Genomic DNA, 17,206 nt, shown 5'->3' on the forward strand with positions numbered 1-17,206 from the left:
TCACCCGCAGCACCTCCCAGAAGGACGCAACAGTTTCATAGAATCACAGAATCACTTTGCTTGGAAGAGACCCTCAAGATCACAAAGTCCAACCATTAACCCACCCCTGGCACTACACAGGTCCCTGAGAACCTCATCTCCACATCTGTTCAACCCCTCCAGGGATGGGGACTCCACCACTGCCCTGGGCAGCTCTTCCAGCCCTTTGGGGAAGAAATTGTTCCCAAGATCCAAGCCCAATCTCCCCTGGTGCAACTTGAGGCCATTTGCTCTCATCCTGGTGCTGGTTTCTTGGGAGCAGAGCCCAACACCCTCCAAGCAGGGACAGGGACAGCACCACTCCATGTTGTAAAACCCCAGCTCCCAGCAAGCCACCAGCTTCTGTGCACGAGAAAATGCCATGTGGCTCACATGGGGCATTGAGAGCGAGATACACGAGGATGGGGACATGGCGGTGCCCCTGTTCTGGCATGTGTCCCTCTGCCTGAGATCTGGACCTGGAATGTGACAAGAACCATGAGGGATTGCACAAGAGTAGGTACATGGCTCCACCCAGCAATGCTGATACAGTTGTGTATGTGCAGATGTTGGAGCATCTCTGACTCTCAGGTACCATGACACCTGCGCTGTCTGTCCCCAGCATGGCCACCGCTCCCATGGTGAGCGAGTCACCCCAGCTTGGCCTCTGCAGGAAATGCCGGTAGGAATAACTGGCGAGACATCGTGCCTGGGGCAGCAGGGAGTCTGCCGACCGACTGTCATCGCCAAGGTACAGCTTGGAATTGCCTCCCCCCTTCTCCAGCCGAGGGCTGCCAGGCACCTGGAGGCCACCAATGTCACTTGAGGCACATGCTGTCACCGCTCTGCCAGCCCATGGCTCTGCACCCTCTGCAACCCCAACTGGAAGGAGCACAGACACATGCCAGGCAGGGGAGCAGCCATGGCCCTGGCCTCCTGGGGCCAGTGGATGCAGTGGGAGGTGGGATAAAACCCTCCCAAGAGAGCTGGAGCAGCTGCTGGGAGCTCCTCAGCCCTCCCGGGGCACTGGCAATGTCACATGTCACCTGAGAGACAGGGTTGGTGTCCAGGCCTTGGGATAAAGTGAGGGAGCAAAGCTCAGAGCAGACACTGCAGAGCCATGGGAGTGGTTCTCTAAAGGAACTGCAGAAGGATGAGTGGCCCATGCTTTCGCATGTTACAAGACAAGATTCACTTGTGGGCAAAGAGAAACAAGCTGAAAACTTTCCCCTCACAGAAAGATTTGTAGCGTCAAAGGGCAATAGCTGCTGCACACCAGGATTGTAGATGCCTCAGTCAAAAGACCCACACTCCAACATGCAGCATTGTGCTCTGGCTCTCTACAGAGCACACAGCAAACCAACCACCACCAAGGTTTCTCAGGTTCTTTTTTTTCCTCCTCCCCATTCAGGAACTGAAGCCAGAGTCCGCATTGGCTGCAGTGGGAAACAGCCTGTCCCGGGGCTCTGGCAAAGCCTCAGGCACGCCGGCTCCCTGGCGACACGGTTGTCACAACTCTCAGCACACTTTAACCTTTCTGCTTTTTCACGGCTGGGGAGGCTCCATGTGCAAGCCAGACCCTGCCCATTCCCCAGGAAACCCAACACCCCGGCTAAATTGAGCAGCAGCGCAGGCGAGAACAACATCCCCACCTGAATCCCGGCCCCGCTGCTGTCACATGCCAGTCGGGCTGCCGGTCTTGGTTGGGGACTGACCGATGCAGCAGCTCAACTGCTGCCATCAGCACCCAGGACTGCCCCACTGAGCTGCCATCATGTCACGGCAGCTCCAGCCTGGGTAGTGGGCAAAGAGAAGAAAGATCTCAACAGCACCAGGAGAGCTTCCAGAGGCACACAGCAGTTCAAGGACAGCAACACCAGGAGCGCCAAGCGTGGATCCACAGCAGAAGTTTCTTTGCACACTCAAGGTCCTGCCATGGCCCATCCAGCAGACCACAAGTGTTCACCACAACAGGAATCCCATTGAGACAGATGGAAAACCTGCACACCTGTTCTGCACTGATATTCCTCAAGTATTGCACTTTTTAGGAGAATTCCTGCAAAAACATCATCCTTGGGTACAACAACATCCCCCTTTGAATTTAGCTCTCTGAGGATCTTCTCCCTCTGTTATCCCTCTCAGATTGGGAATAAAACACCAGCAAATGCTGAAGCACTTTGGCAATGACAGCAACAGTGACACTCACCAGAGCCCTCAGCTGGAGTCCCACACCCAACAGGTTTGAACTCCCTCTCCACTTGAAAGAAAATCTGAATAAAGGGCCACACACTCTAAGAACTCTTCTCCAATAGTATCCGAATTCAGAGGAAATGAAAGCAGATGTTTGCCATAACTCCCAAACAACAGTTTGTCCTACCTGGACAAATTGTTTCCATTTTTTCCTGTTCAGAGCAGCAGCATAGAGGGAACAGCCCAGTCACACTGTCCCAGAGAGATGAAGGGGAGAGACCCATGCCCAGGGCACAGGCAAAGCCCCCATGTCACAACAGCCACAAGGAGCCAAGGGAGCCCAAAGAGCTTTGTGCTTTCCCAAGCCTCAGCCAGAGACCTTGCTCTCATTCTTTTCTCCAACACCTTCAAGCACAGCTCCCGTCACTGCTGTACCTTTTTTTTTTTTGCAAGCAACTTTTCAGCTCAAGAAACAGCACCACAGGATCACCCGAGTGAGCAGGGCAGGTAACAGCACCACAGACACGTCACTGGGCAGCACTGGTACCTGAGCACCGTTTAGATGTAGTTGTGCCCCAACCCCTTGTCTTTTGCAGTCACTTTTCTTGTGAAGACAAACCCAAGGAAAGGTCTAAGCACGGTTGTACAAGACAAGAAATCACATCACAACACTAAGGTAAGAAATAATTTGTAGTAAGTTTTAATCTAAATTTGATCACCTCTTTGCAATGCTGGCAGTTCTGTCCTCTGGTCTATATTTAGTCCCGCAGGCTGCGCTGGCTGGGAGATGACACAGCTTTGGCCACGAGAAGGGCGCAGCAGGAGCCAGAAGGCAGCTCCCAGCCAGGCATTTGCCAGTTAAGTGGTTCCCCAAATAGAATTACTTCAGCTATAAAACAGCAGAAGGTTTAATGCTCTAATATACACAGGGAACTACTTTAAAGCGTGGGCAAGATTCGTATTAGCACTTGCCTAAACATCAACAAGAAAGGTCAGACCTGCAATATGCTGGCTTGCAGAACCCACATTACTTAACACAGTTCAAGCTTAATACAGGTTAAAAGCCTAAGAAACAGACACCCAAAACTGATAACTTAGCTGTACAAAGACAAAGCAGCTCTTCCAGTTGTGCACATCTGTGTATGTTCACCAAGTGCTCTTTAGCAAAATCTCCTCTGCAGGAAAAGGATTCAGCCCACTAGCAAGAGGCAGCAATCAGATTAGAATTTTTATTTAGTCCCAATACACAATATTCATATATAATATAAAAACCTAGTTTAGTCTTTCACGAACAAGATGTCCAGAGCTGAAGTGAAGCTGTATGGCACAGCCTAGACGCTGTGCCTCAGCCACCTGCCTCAGGTGGAGTTAAACTACTCAACAGAACAATAATGGAATCAAGTGTAGGAGTCGAGACTGAGCAAGCACATAGAAACTGTTCCCTCTCCGCTTATCAAGAGTGGAGGAATGGGATCTCCCTCTTCCTACTACGTGAGGCATATCAGCACCTAAACCTATCTGAGAAGTTGGGAGACTTGGGCCTGGTCAGTGGTTTGTCACTGTGCTTCACCTCTACACTGCGGTATTTGCGTATTGGGTTTGCCTTGTGAACCTGTGAAAAAAAAAAATACAGACAAGATGAAGCAAACAGTTGCAGTTATGAAGAAGCTGAAACTTGCACTTGGAGGGATGAAGGCAGGGCTCTGTCCATGAGACTCACACTGCCCAGGACACTGGTGGGAACATGCAAGGGATGCTTAAGGGTTGTGGATTTTATGAAGATCATCCTGCTCCAACAACTGTGTGTGCACAGCTCTGAAAACCAGCCATCTCAGAGCTGCCTTTGGCTTTTTTTTTTTTTTAGATTGCTTGTAAAGTTAACAAGGAGTCAATTTGCAACAGGGAAACGAGAAACAGCAGTTTTAATGAGCTCAACATTGACGCAAGCTCAGTTAGTATATTCACACATCCCTTGGGTTACTGTTTAGAAATACCTCACTTACCAGTTCTTGTCGTAGCTTAGAAATTTCTTCCTTTTCACGCTCCTCTTCTTCCTGTCTGACCTGGTCTTGATACCTCTCCCTCTCAGCTTCTTTATCTGCCAATCGCTTTTCAAATTCTTGCCGCTCTTTAGCTCTTTTTTCTGTTGCCAGCTCAAAATTTTCAGGAACTATGGAACCAGAAAGGCTCTCTAAGTTTAGAAATAGAGGAGATAACATTGGTGCAAAGACAGCCAGGTAAACCAGAGCAGCACTAGTGTCAAATGGAAGGCTCCCTCTGGAGCACTTCACCTTGCAGGGGTTGTTAGTAGATACCTCCAGGCTTCAGGAAAAAAGAAAAGCCTGCGCAGTGTTAGTGCAGACATCACCACATCACAGGCATCCTCACAGGAGGGAGCAAGCACACAATTGTTAGTACAAACAAGTTTTGAGCTGGTTCTATACCCTGCAAAGCTTAGTCCACCCAACATTGTAGATGCCTTCATCTCATTAAAGATAGGAGGAAAAGACTGACAGCTGCAGCAGAAACGCCAGCTGTCTCTGCAGGGAGCTTCGTGTCTACTATTTACCCTTCTCCCAAGCTAACACACATCAATCATCTGCCAATTGCAGCAGAGCTGTGAAATACAGCTGCCCTGTTAGCGCAAGACAGGGGGGCAGCCGAGAGGAAACTCCCCGGCTCCCTGGGGACATGAGCTGTTAGGGAATTAGTTGATTAAGCACTATTGGCTGTGCTGATAAAGAAGAGGCAACAGCCAGGCCAAACATTTAATTGCATCAGTTCTGAGTTATCAGCCAAGCCTGTGTAGCAAATACTTGCAACTCCACCTGCTAACAGCTTATTTTCCTTTTTAGGTACAAAAGGCTCCTGGTACACCACTGTGTTGGGACGAGCTTTAAAACACGCCGCCTCTTTCTGCCTTTTCATATCTTCTTCAAGCTGCAAGAAAAGAAAGCCCATTAAGTACTAGGCATAATAACTAACAGACCATCACTCCCACCCAGATTTCAGCATTCCCAACACTGGAAGAGCCAGGTTGACTTAGATCAACTAATTTACAGTGAAAAGTATGTTACAGCCAAACATTGTGTCACATGTTACATGCCAGTTACTTTTGCCAAGAACAGCCTGAAGATGATGTTGAGTGTCCACTGCAGACTGTGCATAAGAAAAGCAGTATATTTCTTATATGTCAATAAATGTCCAAGCAGAGATGGTCAGAGGAATCAAGCTGCATATAGTTGCAGCTTAAAATATACCCCACAGCTATTAATGCAATTGTGGTAAATCATGTCGATTACCATAAAGGGACAAAAAAAACCCCCAAAAAAACAAAACAAAACAACCACACAACAATCCACCAACGCTTAACCCGGAGCCAAGGGTTAAGGGATGATGTCACATCAAGGATGGGAAAAATCATTGCTCAGAGTCAGATCCTGATTCAGCTTAAGCAGGACACTTTCTGAAGTCCAAGCTCCAGGAGTTGTTTTCAGTTTGGTCACACCTCTTTTCACTCTACCTGCTGTTTCCAGCTCTGCAGCTTGGCAGCTCCCCGCTCATCAACCTGCAGGTTGAATGGTTCTGGCTGAGTTGGGGTTTTCACCTTCTTTTCTGGAAGCTTAACGTGGTCAAAGTAAGGCAGAGGTAGCGCTTTGAACTTTGGCACCTGAAAGAAACAACTTGAAATATTTCTTGCCCTTTCCTCAAGGGCACGGAGCTTTGGAAGTTTAAGAGCCAACAGCAAAAGCCAAGTCCTACCCCATGCTTTTTACTTCAGGAGTGGAATCCAAGGTAGCTTATAGTTCTTACCTCTTCCTTCTGCAGTTCTTCTATTTTTTTCTCTTTTTGTATTTGCCGCTCTTTGTCACGAGCATCAAAAGAGAAGGGGCAAACTTCCACGTGCCTCTGCTCTGGCATTTTAGGTTTGAAGGGCACTCCGTAGTGTGGCATAGGGTTAGCTTTGACCACAGGGAACACCTCTTTTTCCTAAAGGGATATCAGCATTAGGATCTGACACAGCACCAGGTCTTTGGGTTTACTAGAAAGACTACAGTTCCTGCCAAACAAAGCCATCAATACTAGAGTTCCTTTAATACAGGTCACAACAGCACCAAGCTAACACTCCAGACACTGCAAGAATGGTACTACTTGGATTACTCAATTTACAGACATCCTGAACCACAGGCAAGTTCTTCCGCTTTCCAAACCACTCTCAGTTCTAGTATTCATCCAACTTAGACTGTAATTCTTTAACGTCTTTTTCACAAGAGGGAAAGGACGAAGGACGTGATGCATTCTGGGCCCTGCTCCCCACCTCTGGGGGATCTGGAGTGACTGTGGGAAGGTCATGTACAATATCTGTCCTTCCCGATTTAACAGACCAGGGAAGGGCCACATCCCTTGGAAATTGAAGCTGTTCACTTTCTGCATTCAGAGCAGCAACAGCTCAGAAACCCTCATCAGTACCCTCCTGGAGAAACTGAGGTATTTCATTTTGTGAGAATTCAGTTTCTGTAAAATGAGTAGCAGTAACTAGATCATTAGACGGGAATGGCAGAGACAGAGCTGGAGGAACTGCCCAACATCGAACCAGCCCATTCCCAGCAGTTACCGTCTCTTCATCTCTGCCAGACACTCGGGTTCTGCTTTTCAAGGTGAAGGCTGGAGACTTGGGGACTGTAACAGGAAGCACTTTCTTCTCCGGAACACCCTGTTCAGAAGAGCCAGGAAGGAGTTACCCAAGTTTAAGTGCCAAGAAAAAGTGCTACAGACAAATACCCTGACGAGCACAGTACATACTCATTGTTCTTAGCTAATGACAGCGTTTACTGAAGATTATTAAATACGTAATGTAATATAGCAACAGACCTTCTGAAGCTAATTCCTAGTTCCCAGGTGTGGATATTACTAAACTTACCACAACATCCTCCAGGATTTTTGTTGGACATGGCCTGGAATGGAATTCAAAGTGCTCTTCCTCCTGCTGCTTCTTACTCTCACGCTCCTGAATCCTTTTTTCTATTTCCAACTCAAAGCCAATAGGTCGTGTGAGTTCCTTTGCAGGGGGTTTCTTGGGCAGGAGTGGTCCACCCTCAAAGATTTTGTGATTGACTTCTCGTGCTTTGAACTTGTACCTACACAGGAAAGATGGGGGTAGTCACAGACACACTGTACATGGCGAGATGCAGCTTCTAGCAAACGGCTTCTGTCACAGTATTAAAGAGAAACAATCGGCTATAGAAGCAGTTGTTCCACACACACATTATATAGCGTGCAGCTCTAGTTAGCGACGACTCCTTCACTTTTGAAACAGCAAGGCATTAAGGAAAGTGTTATGGGTTGCTTTCTTGGAAGTTCAAAACTTTGTCTACAGGAGAGCTTTGAAGTGTATGCAGGCTGGACTGGCTTTGCTTTACTCATCACATGCTGTACTCAGCCCAAGATCAGCCCTCCTAAGAGCATTTTCTTCAAAATGTAGGGATGTGGAAAGTACCCAATTAAATCGGGGCCATAAGATTATACAAAAGCTAAAAGAATCTCAGTGTTTTTATGCTACTCATTCTTGTACACAAAAAGAGTGTTCATGAGAAGTGATATTTTGGCATCTGAAAGTTATTTCCAGTGTGGTACAATTCTCTCAGAGGACTAGAGTAAACCTTTACTTACTGTTGAATTTTCTCTAGTTCTTCTGCTTCTAGCTCTGATGTAGGTTTGCAGGTGACTGGTCTGAAGCGCTGCTTTGTTCGAAGCAATGGTGTTTTTGGGTTTGTCATCTGAACCTTCGCCAACTTTCCTGGGACTGGGCCTATAAATTCAGGCGACAGAGACCAGCAGTTAATGGCAAGGCCTGCAGCAGACACAGACTGTTTGCTCAGGAGTGGGCTCTGCCTTCTGGCTCTGCCACCACCTCTGAGGACACAGCCAGGACCACTTACCTTCATCTGATTTCCTGCTCCTCAAATGGTACCGAGCGGGTGTGCGTCTTTGGAATGCTTCTACCTGCTCAGCAAGAGGCACGTATTCTGATGTGGTTTCTTCATGTTTTCTTTTGTTTCCCTGGGACAGATTGAAAGGTTTGGGGACAGTGGGTTTCTTCGGCATTTGTCCCTGGAAACAAAAAAGAAAAAACACAAACCTACAGTCATTATGTCCATTTAACACCAGATGCTTCAATGACATTTCCCTTTCCCACTGATTCACAGTCTCTGTCCCTTCCCCTTATCAAAAAGGAAAACACTTCACATTTGACATAACTCTAAACCATCTGAACATGCACAAGCACATCATATCGGGAATCTGCATGAAACAGAAGATTAAAGTACAAAGTGTAATGACCGGGAGATTCGACATTAAAGTGCCCCTTGGCAATACAGACACAGCTACATTTGCACAACACTCGCCTCTCCCATGTAACCCTCTCTGTGGGCTGCCAGCAGCACCTGTGGTGCAAAAGCAGAAAGCAGTGGTGTCAGGAGCTACTCAGCTGGCTGCTGGCACCACGCTGGCTCTCACCGGAGAGGGAGGATGCTTTCTCAGTACTGCTGCAAAATCCACTTCCTTGTACTCATTCCCAGACTGGCTTTCCACATGTTGTTTAATTCTATTCTCTGTGCAGAAGTGGAAGTCAACTGGCTTTGTTACTTGACCACCAGCTCTCTTCACAGGTTGTCCTGAAGAAAAACAACACATAAGGTCTGGAAGCTTTTTGGGGTGGGGAAAAAGGCATTTCATTTCTAATAACTTCAACAGTATTTAGAGAACTCATCTATAAAATTTCAAAATGTGATAAAACAAATGTGCCTGTTTCTGAGCAGTTTAAGGGCAGATCTACATTTAAAGCCACCTCATCCTAATATTTATTACAAAATCTGGAATGTTTTTAAAGTTACTGGCACAGCTCTATGCAGCCTCTGCAGCTGAGCCCAGAGCAGCTTCCATCCGCAGGCCAGCTCAAGCCCACCTGCCCCAGCAATTGCTGCTTTCAGAGACTCCTCATTCTTCTTTCGCAGTTCCATAACTTCCTGCTGCAACTGCTGCATCTTTTCCAGTTCCTGATCCTCTGTACTCTTTGCCTTGCCAGAAGGATTGGTCCTCCTGCAGAAGCATGGGAAAGGCTGAGATATGCCATCCTGCTTGGCTGGTTACGAGCACAATGTTAATGCAAAGGAACATTCTTATCTCTGACTCCATTGCAGAAGCATCATTCATTATAAAAGCATACTCTTCAGAAAAGATCCATTTGGATTTTTTTTTTCCTCAAGAAAGCTTGCAGCTAGCTGCTGTCCTGCATATGCATTTGCTTCACCCATTAACAAGAACAACTTTTTCCTCAGATTAAAAGCAAAAGCTTTCCTCCACATGGGTTCAGCTGGTGAAGTACATTTCATCTCAATATTGTTGTCTTGCTCCAGTGTTTACTAAACGCGATACCACCACATGCTGGGTTGGAATTGAACACACTTTAGCCAGGGCCATCACCTAAATTAACCGTGATTAGCAGAGCCAAGTCACAAGAAAGCCACATACTTTAACACCATTGGCGTGGAGGGCATGGCCAGCTTGGTTCTCCCTCTTGTCGGGGAGAGGTTGGGGTTCTGCAGGGGCTCGCTCTTCGTGGACACTTCTGTCAGCTTCTCTCTGCCACTAGAACTAAAGTACCAAGTTGTTATGGCAAACCGCTCCAATTAACCACGCTCTATGTGACAGATCACCTGCAGCTCCCTCCACCATGCACAATCTCCAGCACCTGGTGAACTCCAGACCAGTCTTACCTGGACCCAGGATCAGAGCATGTCATGTACTCTACAGCTGGAGAAGGGAAGATGAGTTACCCGGTTTTTGGAACTCAGGCTGTTCTTGAGGAGCTAAGTGTACTGGAGCTCATCTAGATACAGCAGCGTTCCAAAGATCGCACTTCAATTTCCTGACCCCAAGCTTATCACCATATGATATCTTAGTAATTAAGTTAATTGGAAAGATATCCTAGCTGCAACTCTTTCACAGTGTATGATTGCCTGATGACTTCCTGAGGGAGAAGTTAAGCCCAATTTAAAGCTAGCTGACAGACACTGAGTATGGAGGAAGAAGCTCAAGAAACCCAAGCTTATTTCATTCACATCTCTACCTCCAAATAGAGCATTTTCTTCAGATCTTACAGCCATTTCTTCTTCATTATGAAACCAGTATCAGCAACAGAGTTGCAGTCACCTCCCTCCAACCTTCCTGTAAGAACCCTCTCAAGCCACACGGAAAATCCTTCCAAAAACACAGTTGTATCCCTCTTCCCAGCCCCAAACAGAAGGACTTTGATGACGTACATTCTCATTTTTTTCGTAGGTGGAACCTCTTCCTTATTAACCAAGGCATTGGCGTTTCTCTCCACTTTGACTCTAGCTGGCTGTTTACGCTGCTGTGTTTTCCTCTGTGTTGCAGCTTGTCTTCTACCCGCTCTAGAGCAGAACAGAAAGCAGAGGTCAGCTTTCCTGCAGGGCTGGGAGGACACACCATCGGTGTAGTGCTTTTATGTCAGTGCACCACCTAACTCCAACATACTCACTATGCAAATTGTGCTTAACACAACAATCCAAATACAGCATGCATTATTTAACAATCCATAAACTTAATATTCTTTGGTACACATAAGCACAAAGAGCCCTTTACCATTCATATCAAGAACAAGTTCTGCCCAACTCCAGCAGATATAAACAAAGAAACTTTATAAACCACTTCAGTCTCAGATATCCTCACATTCCAGAAGCTCCTAGTGCTACTGAGTCTCATTTGACAAGTATGCGAGACACTGCATTACATTTCCACCCCTAGAATTGTCCCTCCAGCTTAGCAAGCAGATCAGCTGTCTCCATACACCATCTCTGGGCTGGAGAACTTCAGACCCACAGGATAACCCAAGAAATGCAGATCCTGAGAGCCAGGACCTGCTTAGTTACACCATCATCAATCTTCATGCAAACTGAATACAAGTATTTCACCTCTGAGAGGCCTCCGCAGGCGCAGCAGCTCTCCAGCTCGTCAGGGATCCAACAATATTCTGAGGAACTGCACTGGCCTGCACACATTCTGCTTGGCCATTGTCTTCACCACAGCTTTCACCTGAAAACAGTGATCAACATCAGCTCATATATATATATATATTTATATACACACACAGAGGAATGCTAAAGTGAAACCCCATGAGACCTTGCTAGACAACAACACATGAAGATGGTCCCACAAAAGCCAGACTGAGGCTTTGCCAGTGAAAAGCACATAAACTTTATTCTCTCCCACTATTCCATGCCAGCTTACTTGTTTTTATTTCTTGTGATGTGACAAGAGGCAAAACATCGGGCTTTGACAAAGCAGGGCTAGTAAGAGACGTCTTTGCCAGATTTTCTGCAGGAGGGACGTTCTCCAGATTGGTTCTTTGGTCTGTGAGGAAAGAAAGACTTTCATTATACATTCTACGCTCAGAATTTTTAACAATACCTGGGAATATCATTATGATGTTAACAAAGTCATCTGTCAAGTTACAGATGACAATCATATTTTAATTAGAAAACCAAAACAACCTCCATGCATGATGAATGATGTAGTTAACAACATGACTAATCAACCGGGACAGAAGCCAGACCCAAAACAAGGATCATGCCAAGCCCTCATTCAAAGAGAAAATAAACCAAGGAGCTGGAAGGAACTTACCAAACCAGGAGTCTGCATTGAGATCGTCATCTTCGCTCAGAGTTGCAAAGTTGATGCAATGATTTGGGACATCAAAGGAATAGCGAAACACTGGGCGATGCATCTTTACCTTCACGCTGTCCCCAGGCGTCGTCCGCTTGCGCTGCCACAGTCCTTGAACAACAAGTGTTGGTCACCTGTGACACCAAGCCCCAGCACATCTGACAACCTCGCTCCCTCTGTGTGGTTTCTAGAGACAGACACCAGAACATGGTCCTTCTCGTCATTCACAGCCTTTGGACAGAATGCCTCATCAGAAATGTAGTTTTTTATTCTACTCCTGACTGGCAAAGCTAAGGAGATTTTACCATTGTTGACATTTGCACGCTCAAAACTATCATAAAGATTGAGTTTTGAAGGTTTTCTTTGTACCTGAAGGTGCTAGAATGGTATTTTTTTAAAAAGGCAGAAAAGCAGAGAGTCTTTGCAGAGAGCAACTGATCCGCTCTCCTCTCCCTCCCCATGCACAGCAGGGCCCTGTCCCTTACCAGGATGCAGATTTATGAAGTGAGCGCCTGCTGACAAGGTTGGCTCCAGAGCACCGCAAAGTGCGGTCTGGCTCCCTCTGAAGGGCTACAAATAAGAACTAACGACACAAACGTGCTTTTCTAAAGAGTAACTTGATTTTCAAAGCAGGAGAATTCCATAGGGTATTGTTACTGGGTAAAAAGCAGAAGAAGGGCAGCGCAGGTCCTTTGCATTCCATGGCACAACTGCAGGCTGGCCAGGCTATAAACAACCCAGCACCGTGACCCTGGCAAGAACAGTCCCCGCAGTTAATTAGTGCAGCACTGACAGCAGGAGGAGTCCCTGTGTCAACAGGTGATATTAAACTCAACAGAACAGGAATAAAGCCAGCAAAGTCATAAACCCTGAAATTGTAACAAAACCTTTTTGCAAAGGTGTTTTTGTGCTTTCAAGATGCCCCGCACAGCTGCAAGGCAAAGCTCACAGGGACACGTTATAAAACACTCCCCAAGGAAATCACCTGAACTTTGTTTTTATGAGTCCAACCAACTCTAAAGCAGCGTACTCTTAATCCTCAAAGTCTCAGACCTAAACCATCTGTCTGTGCAGACCACACATTGTTCAACCCAGACAGTACGCTCCATAAATAAGAAAATATTCAAGAGTAAATCAAGGCAGCAATCATGAGATACCACTGCTGTTTGCAATCACTGGCCATCCCTCCCAGAGACGGCTGCACCACAAAGCCTCCAGGCCCCTAGCCCAGAACTGTGATAGTTAAAGGGAAGAACGTCATTAGAAAAGCCTCAGCTGCCTGACTGAAGATGTCAGAGTAGGACCCAAAGAAGGCAAACAGAAGAATCAGAGCCAAAACCAACTATAACTGAGCTTGAGACACGGCGGGAATCAAATGCTTTCCTACCGCCCTTCATCAAGATAGAGTTTCTGTCAACACTATCCACTTTTTTAAAAATCAAATGCGTCATCTGCATTCTCCCCTCACCCTCCCTGCTCTGCCTGGGGAGTCACAGCACCGGGCATCACGTTTCACAGCTCCTTGTGCCCACTGCTACCTGCTGCAGTTCCCAACCTTTTACTGTGTAAAGTCCATATTCTGTCATAGTGTCAGCAGCCTCAGCACTGACCCCACCACCAGCCTTTCTCCTTCCCACATGGGAGCGAATAGTCATGAAAAGACAGGGAGTGCATCAACGTCACAGTTTCACACACCAAGCTTCTTGAAAGAGCCAGTGGGGAGGTAAAAGTCATCGTGACTGAACTCCCAAGGGTTTGTTTCAGTCAAACTCACAGCATCCACGTTTCAAACCCCTGCATGTCCTCTGAGGCCTGCGCAGAACTGGATTTACTGGGAAGCAGCAGTTCACCGACCGGCATCTCGCTTCTCCAGCCACTAATTCCACCTGGGAACCATTATGTGACTTAACACCAACACAGCCATTGCAACCAGCCCAACCAAGGACAGCCCCAGCACCGCTGCCCAGCCCTTCACCTGCTCAGAGTCTTGATAGCAGAATTATCTCAATCTTTTATTTATAGACAGGAGGCAAAATTCTTTCACTCCACTGTGGCACTCTTCCACCAGGAAACTTCTCCTCATTAATAGGGACATTACCTAATTAGTAGGCACTGCATGCATTTACCAGACCATAGCTACAGGCACACTGTAATCCTACATAACTACAGCATAGATTTAAAGTGTCACCCTGCTCTCCCTCACATCCATCACCCTCCATGTCGACACTCGTGCTCACAGAACTCTGCAGCTAGCCAGCTGGGGAACCCTCACCCTGGCCCATGGGATCAGCTTTCAGATCACTGCTTGCACCATCACTGCTGCAAGGAAGGAGGATCCAGTCCTCTTACTTTCAAAAATAGCCCAAATTCCTTTGACAGAAGTGACTGCCCAACTAAAACCTTAATTCTCTTTCTAGTCCCACTCCCCTCACTGACCAAAACGTGTCTCATGCAGCCATGTATGGTTTCTGTACAGGGCAGCACAGCCATATCCACAAAAAGGAATGGACATCAGGTTTCTTTTGATTAACTACACTTTGGCACGTTCCAGAGGAGTGCCTTGGCCTGGTTCAGATTAGTTAGCTTTGAAAAAGGATTAAGCTAAATTAGAACAAGCATTCCTATCCCAGAATAAGACTAATCCAACAGCAAGTGCAATAGGTATTTTGGAATAACTTCACACCTCACTCTAATCCAAATTAGCTTTAAAATGCTGACAGAATTCCACCACTGATGTGCTCAGCATCTTTTTCTCAGTGTAGTTGTTAATTTATTGCCAAAAACATTTAGGACAAGGTTGGAGAAGAGTAACTCTAATGAAACCTTCTCAGGACCAACCCAGCTGTAGTAGTAGGTGAAACTCTGCACCAAGCACGGCGTAGGGGAGCACTTCACAATTACCACTGAACAAAAAGATTCTCTTCTTTTTAGAGCAGCAGGTTAACACAGACTGATGGTCATTGTGCAACACCAATAACAGCACCCGCTGTTTCAGACCTCCCAGTCACACTGGCCTTCAAGTCGGAGAGAGGAAGCAGAGTTCCCAGATGAGAAATCAGAGGTTAGGAGAGAGAATGGGGGTGTTTGGGGTTGGGGGAGCAGCCAGGGACGGGCAGAAGGAGAGTGCAGAGAAGATCTGTTCTTTCCTGCCACCTTGCAGTGTAATCAGATAAACCCCGGTCAGCTTGAGACAACACCTTGTCACAATACACCATTGAGCATCGCAGCTACAGGTGTTACTTACTCTAAATCATAACAACATCAGAAAGTGGAAAATAAACAGTACCAGATACCCAAAAAGGATATTCTGAGTTACATCAGCAGACATCTGAAGCCAGTTGATCCACATGCCTCAAACCCAAAAATGGAAAATCAATACCGATGAATCCACACGGACACACACTGCGGTAATTCCAGCGCCTTCTACTGGGTGTTCAACACAAACTGCCACTTAAAGACAGGACACCGCACTAACCAGGCACCTTGTTTAATTCAGCCTGGCAGCTTCTTTATTCTCCTACAACCCAAAGCTTTCCTTCCCTCTAAAAGGACAAAGTTCCTGGATGTTTTTCAGGGGTTAATATTTAAATTTGACCATTACAAAGGGCTGGAAATTACCTCTCCAGAGATCCAGTCCTATCAGCACAGCCACAGTTATCCTACCACAAACACTCTGCCTGAACTCCTGGCTTTGCCCTGAGCAGGGCTAAGTGAACACTTAACAAATTTGGGATCTACAGCTTCTCCTTCCTCACTGGTGTTCCTCGCTCAAAGCTTTCCTGCAGCACAGAATCAAGAGTGAACTCATCATCCCGGTACAGAACAGAGGCAACACTGCTTTTCCATCATGTAATCCTCAAACTGAGAGATAAAAACTTTAACTCTATGCAGAGAGAGATGAACATGCAGAGAGCTCCACAGGCCACCCCAACCTGCCCTCGTTAGTGCAAAAGGAGTGAGGGCTGGAGCAGCAGCTTTTCTCCAGACCCATCTCCATTCCAACAGCCCAAAATAAACAGTCCTGGCATCTCATCCTCCCTAAATAAGATCCCACGATTTCTAGAAGACATGAAGATGTGGCATTCTAAGAATAGCTATTCAAGGAAAAGTAAATTATTTTTAGCCAGGATAACCTCAAGTTCTTGCTAGTTTAAGTTTAAGCTCCTCTAGTTTATAAAAACACAAAGTGCTGCATGAAAATAGCTAACTGAACACTTTTTCTGTTACTTGCACCAGGTTTTTCCTGGTTTCCTTCCTTTTCCAAGGAAGCAGGACATGGTTTGAGAAGCAATAACATCGTTTTCCTTAGTTCCAAAATTCAGGTGCTCATTTCTCCAGGTTTGAGCGGCACGCGTAAGCACACAGGTCAGGACACAATACAGCAGGAGCACCCCGGGCGGGTTTCACCGTAACAGGCACAGGCCTCACACCGGGTATTTTGAACACTCACGGCTCAGCACGCAGCTTTGTGTTACTGAGGAGGCTGCTGCCCCTTCGCAAGGCCTATTCCGGTACCAGCTCACGGGAGGGAATCCCGGGCTGTGGCTCCTTCATGTCCCCGGGTGCGACCCCGCCCCCCCGCAGCAGAAACGGCCCCGGACATGGGGAAAGCGCCCGCGGCCGTTGCCCAACCGCGCCCTCTGGCCTGTCGGTGCTGCAAGGGACCGGGGCCGCGTTACCGATAGCGGGGGCTCGGAGCAGGGCCGCGTCCCAGCCCGGGGCACACAGACACCCGGCCGGATCCCGGGGGACGTCCACGGCCTAAGATACCGTTACCGAACGGCGCCTGGAAGGGAAAGAAGGAAGGTGAGGCGAAGCCGAGAGCACCCCGCAAGGCGGGAAGGTCGCCCGGTGCCCGGTAACTGCCGCCCGCCCCCACTCACCTCAGCGCCGCAACCGCCCGGCGCGACCCGCCGCCGTTAACTGATTTTAAACAGAGCTCGTCGGTCCGAACCAACCAATCAGCGCCTAGGGCACCACCCTCGGTGGGTGCCTATTGGGCGGGCTGCCAGGAGAGCAGAGGACCCGGATGAGCAAACCCCGCCCTGCGCAGCCGCAAAGGCTGATCGGAATTGTTTCTGTAACTGTATTAGCAGCTGGTAAATGTATCAATAGGGAATACATAAAAACATTAGGGACTGGTGAGGCCGCACCTTGCATGCTGTGTTCAGTTTGGGGCCCCTCATCATTAAAAGGACATTGAGGTACTAGGGAGTGCAGAGGAAGCAACAAAGCTGAGAGGCTGGAGCACAAG

The 17,206-nt window shown here is 47.3% G+C and overlaps 1 protein-coding gene across 9 annotated transcripts; it reads right to left on the minus strand.

Moving 5' to 3' along the window:
* Nucleotides 1-3,423: 3,423 nt before the first annotated feature.
* Nucleotides 3,424-16,929, minus strand: TPX2 (TPX2 microtubule nucleation factor). 9 transcript variants are annotated; one of them, XM_065849766.2, is made up of 17 exons: nt 16,836-16,929; nt 11,911-12,139; nt 11,518-11,640; nt 11,202-11,322; nt 10,530-10,661; nt 9,739-9,861; nt 9,173-9,306; nt 8,725-8,882; nt 8,148-8,319; nt 7,879-8,017; nt 7,130-7,346; nt 6,824-6,922; nt 6,022-6,198; nt 5,732-5,878; nt 5,037-5,148; nt 4,212-4,399; nt 3,424-3,820 (listed from the first exon to the last, which is right to left on the minus strand). In XM_065849766.2, the coding sequence occupies exons 2-17, from the start codon at nt 12,011-12,013 to the stop codon at nt 3,710-3,712; spliced, it is 2,256 nt and encodes a 751-aa protein (XP_065705838.1). In that variant the 5' UTR covers nt 12,014-12,139; nt 16,836-16,929; the 3' UTR covers nt 3,424-3,709. The 9 variants fall into 9 exon arrangements, with proteins under 9 accessions (XP_065705838.1, XP_065705840.1, XP_071671810.1 ...); XM_065849768.2 differs by having other exon boundaries at nt 11,911-12,063; nt 16,836-16,904; XM_071815709.1 differs by lacking the exon at nt 16,836-16,929 and adding an exon at nt 16,632-16,778 and having other exon boundaries at nt 11,911-12,063.
* Between the last annotated feature and the right edge of the window lie 277 nt (nt 16,930-17,206).

The sequence above is a fragment of the Patagioenas fasciata genome, chromosome 16, assembly GCF_037038585.1.
Source record: "Patagioenas fasciata isolate bPatFas1 chromosome 16, bPatFas1.hap1, whole genome shotgun sequence".
Classification (NCBI taxonomy): domain Eukaryota; kingdom Metazoa; phylum Chordata; class Aves; order Columbiformes; family Columbidae; genus Patagioenas; species Patagioenas fasciata.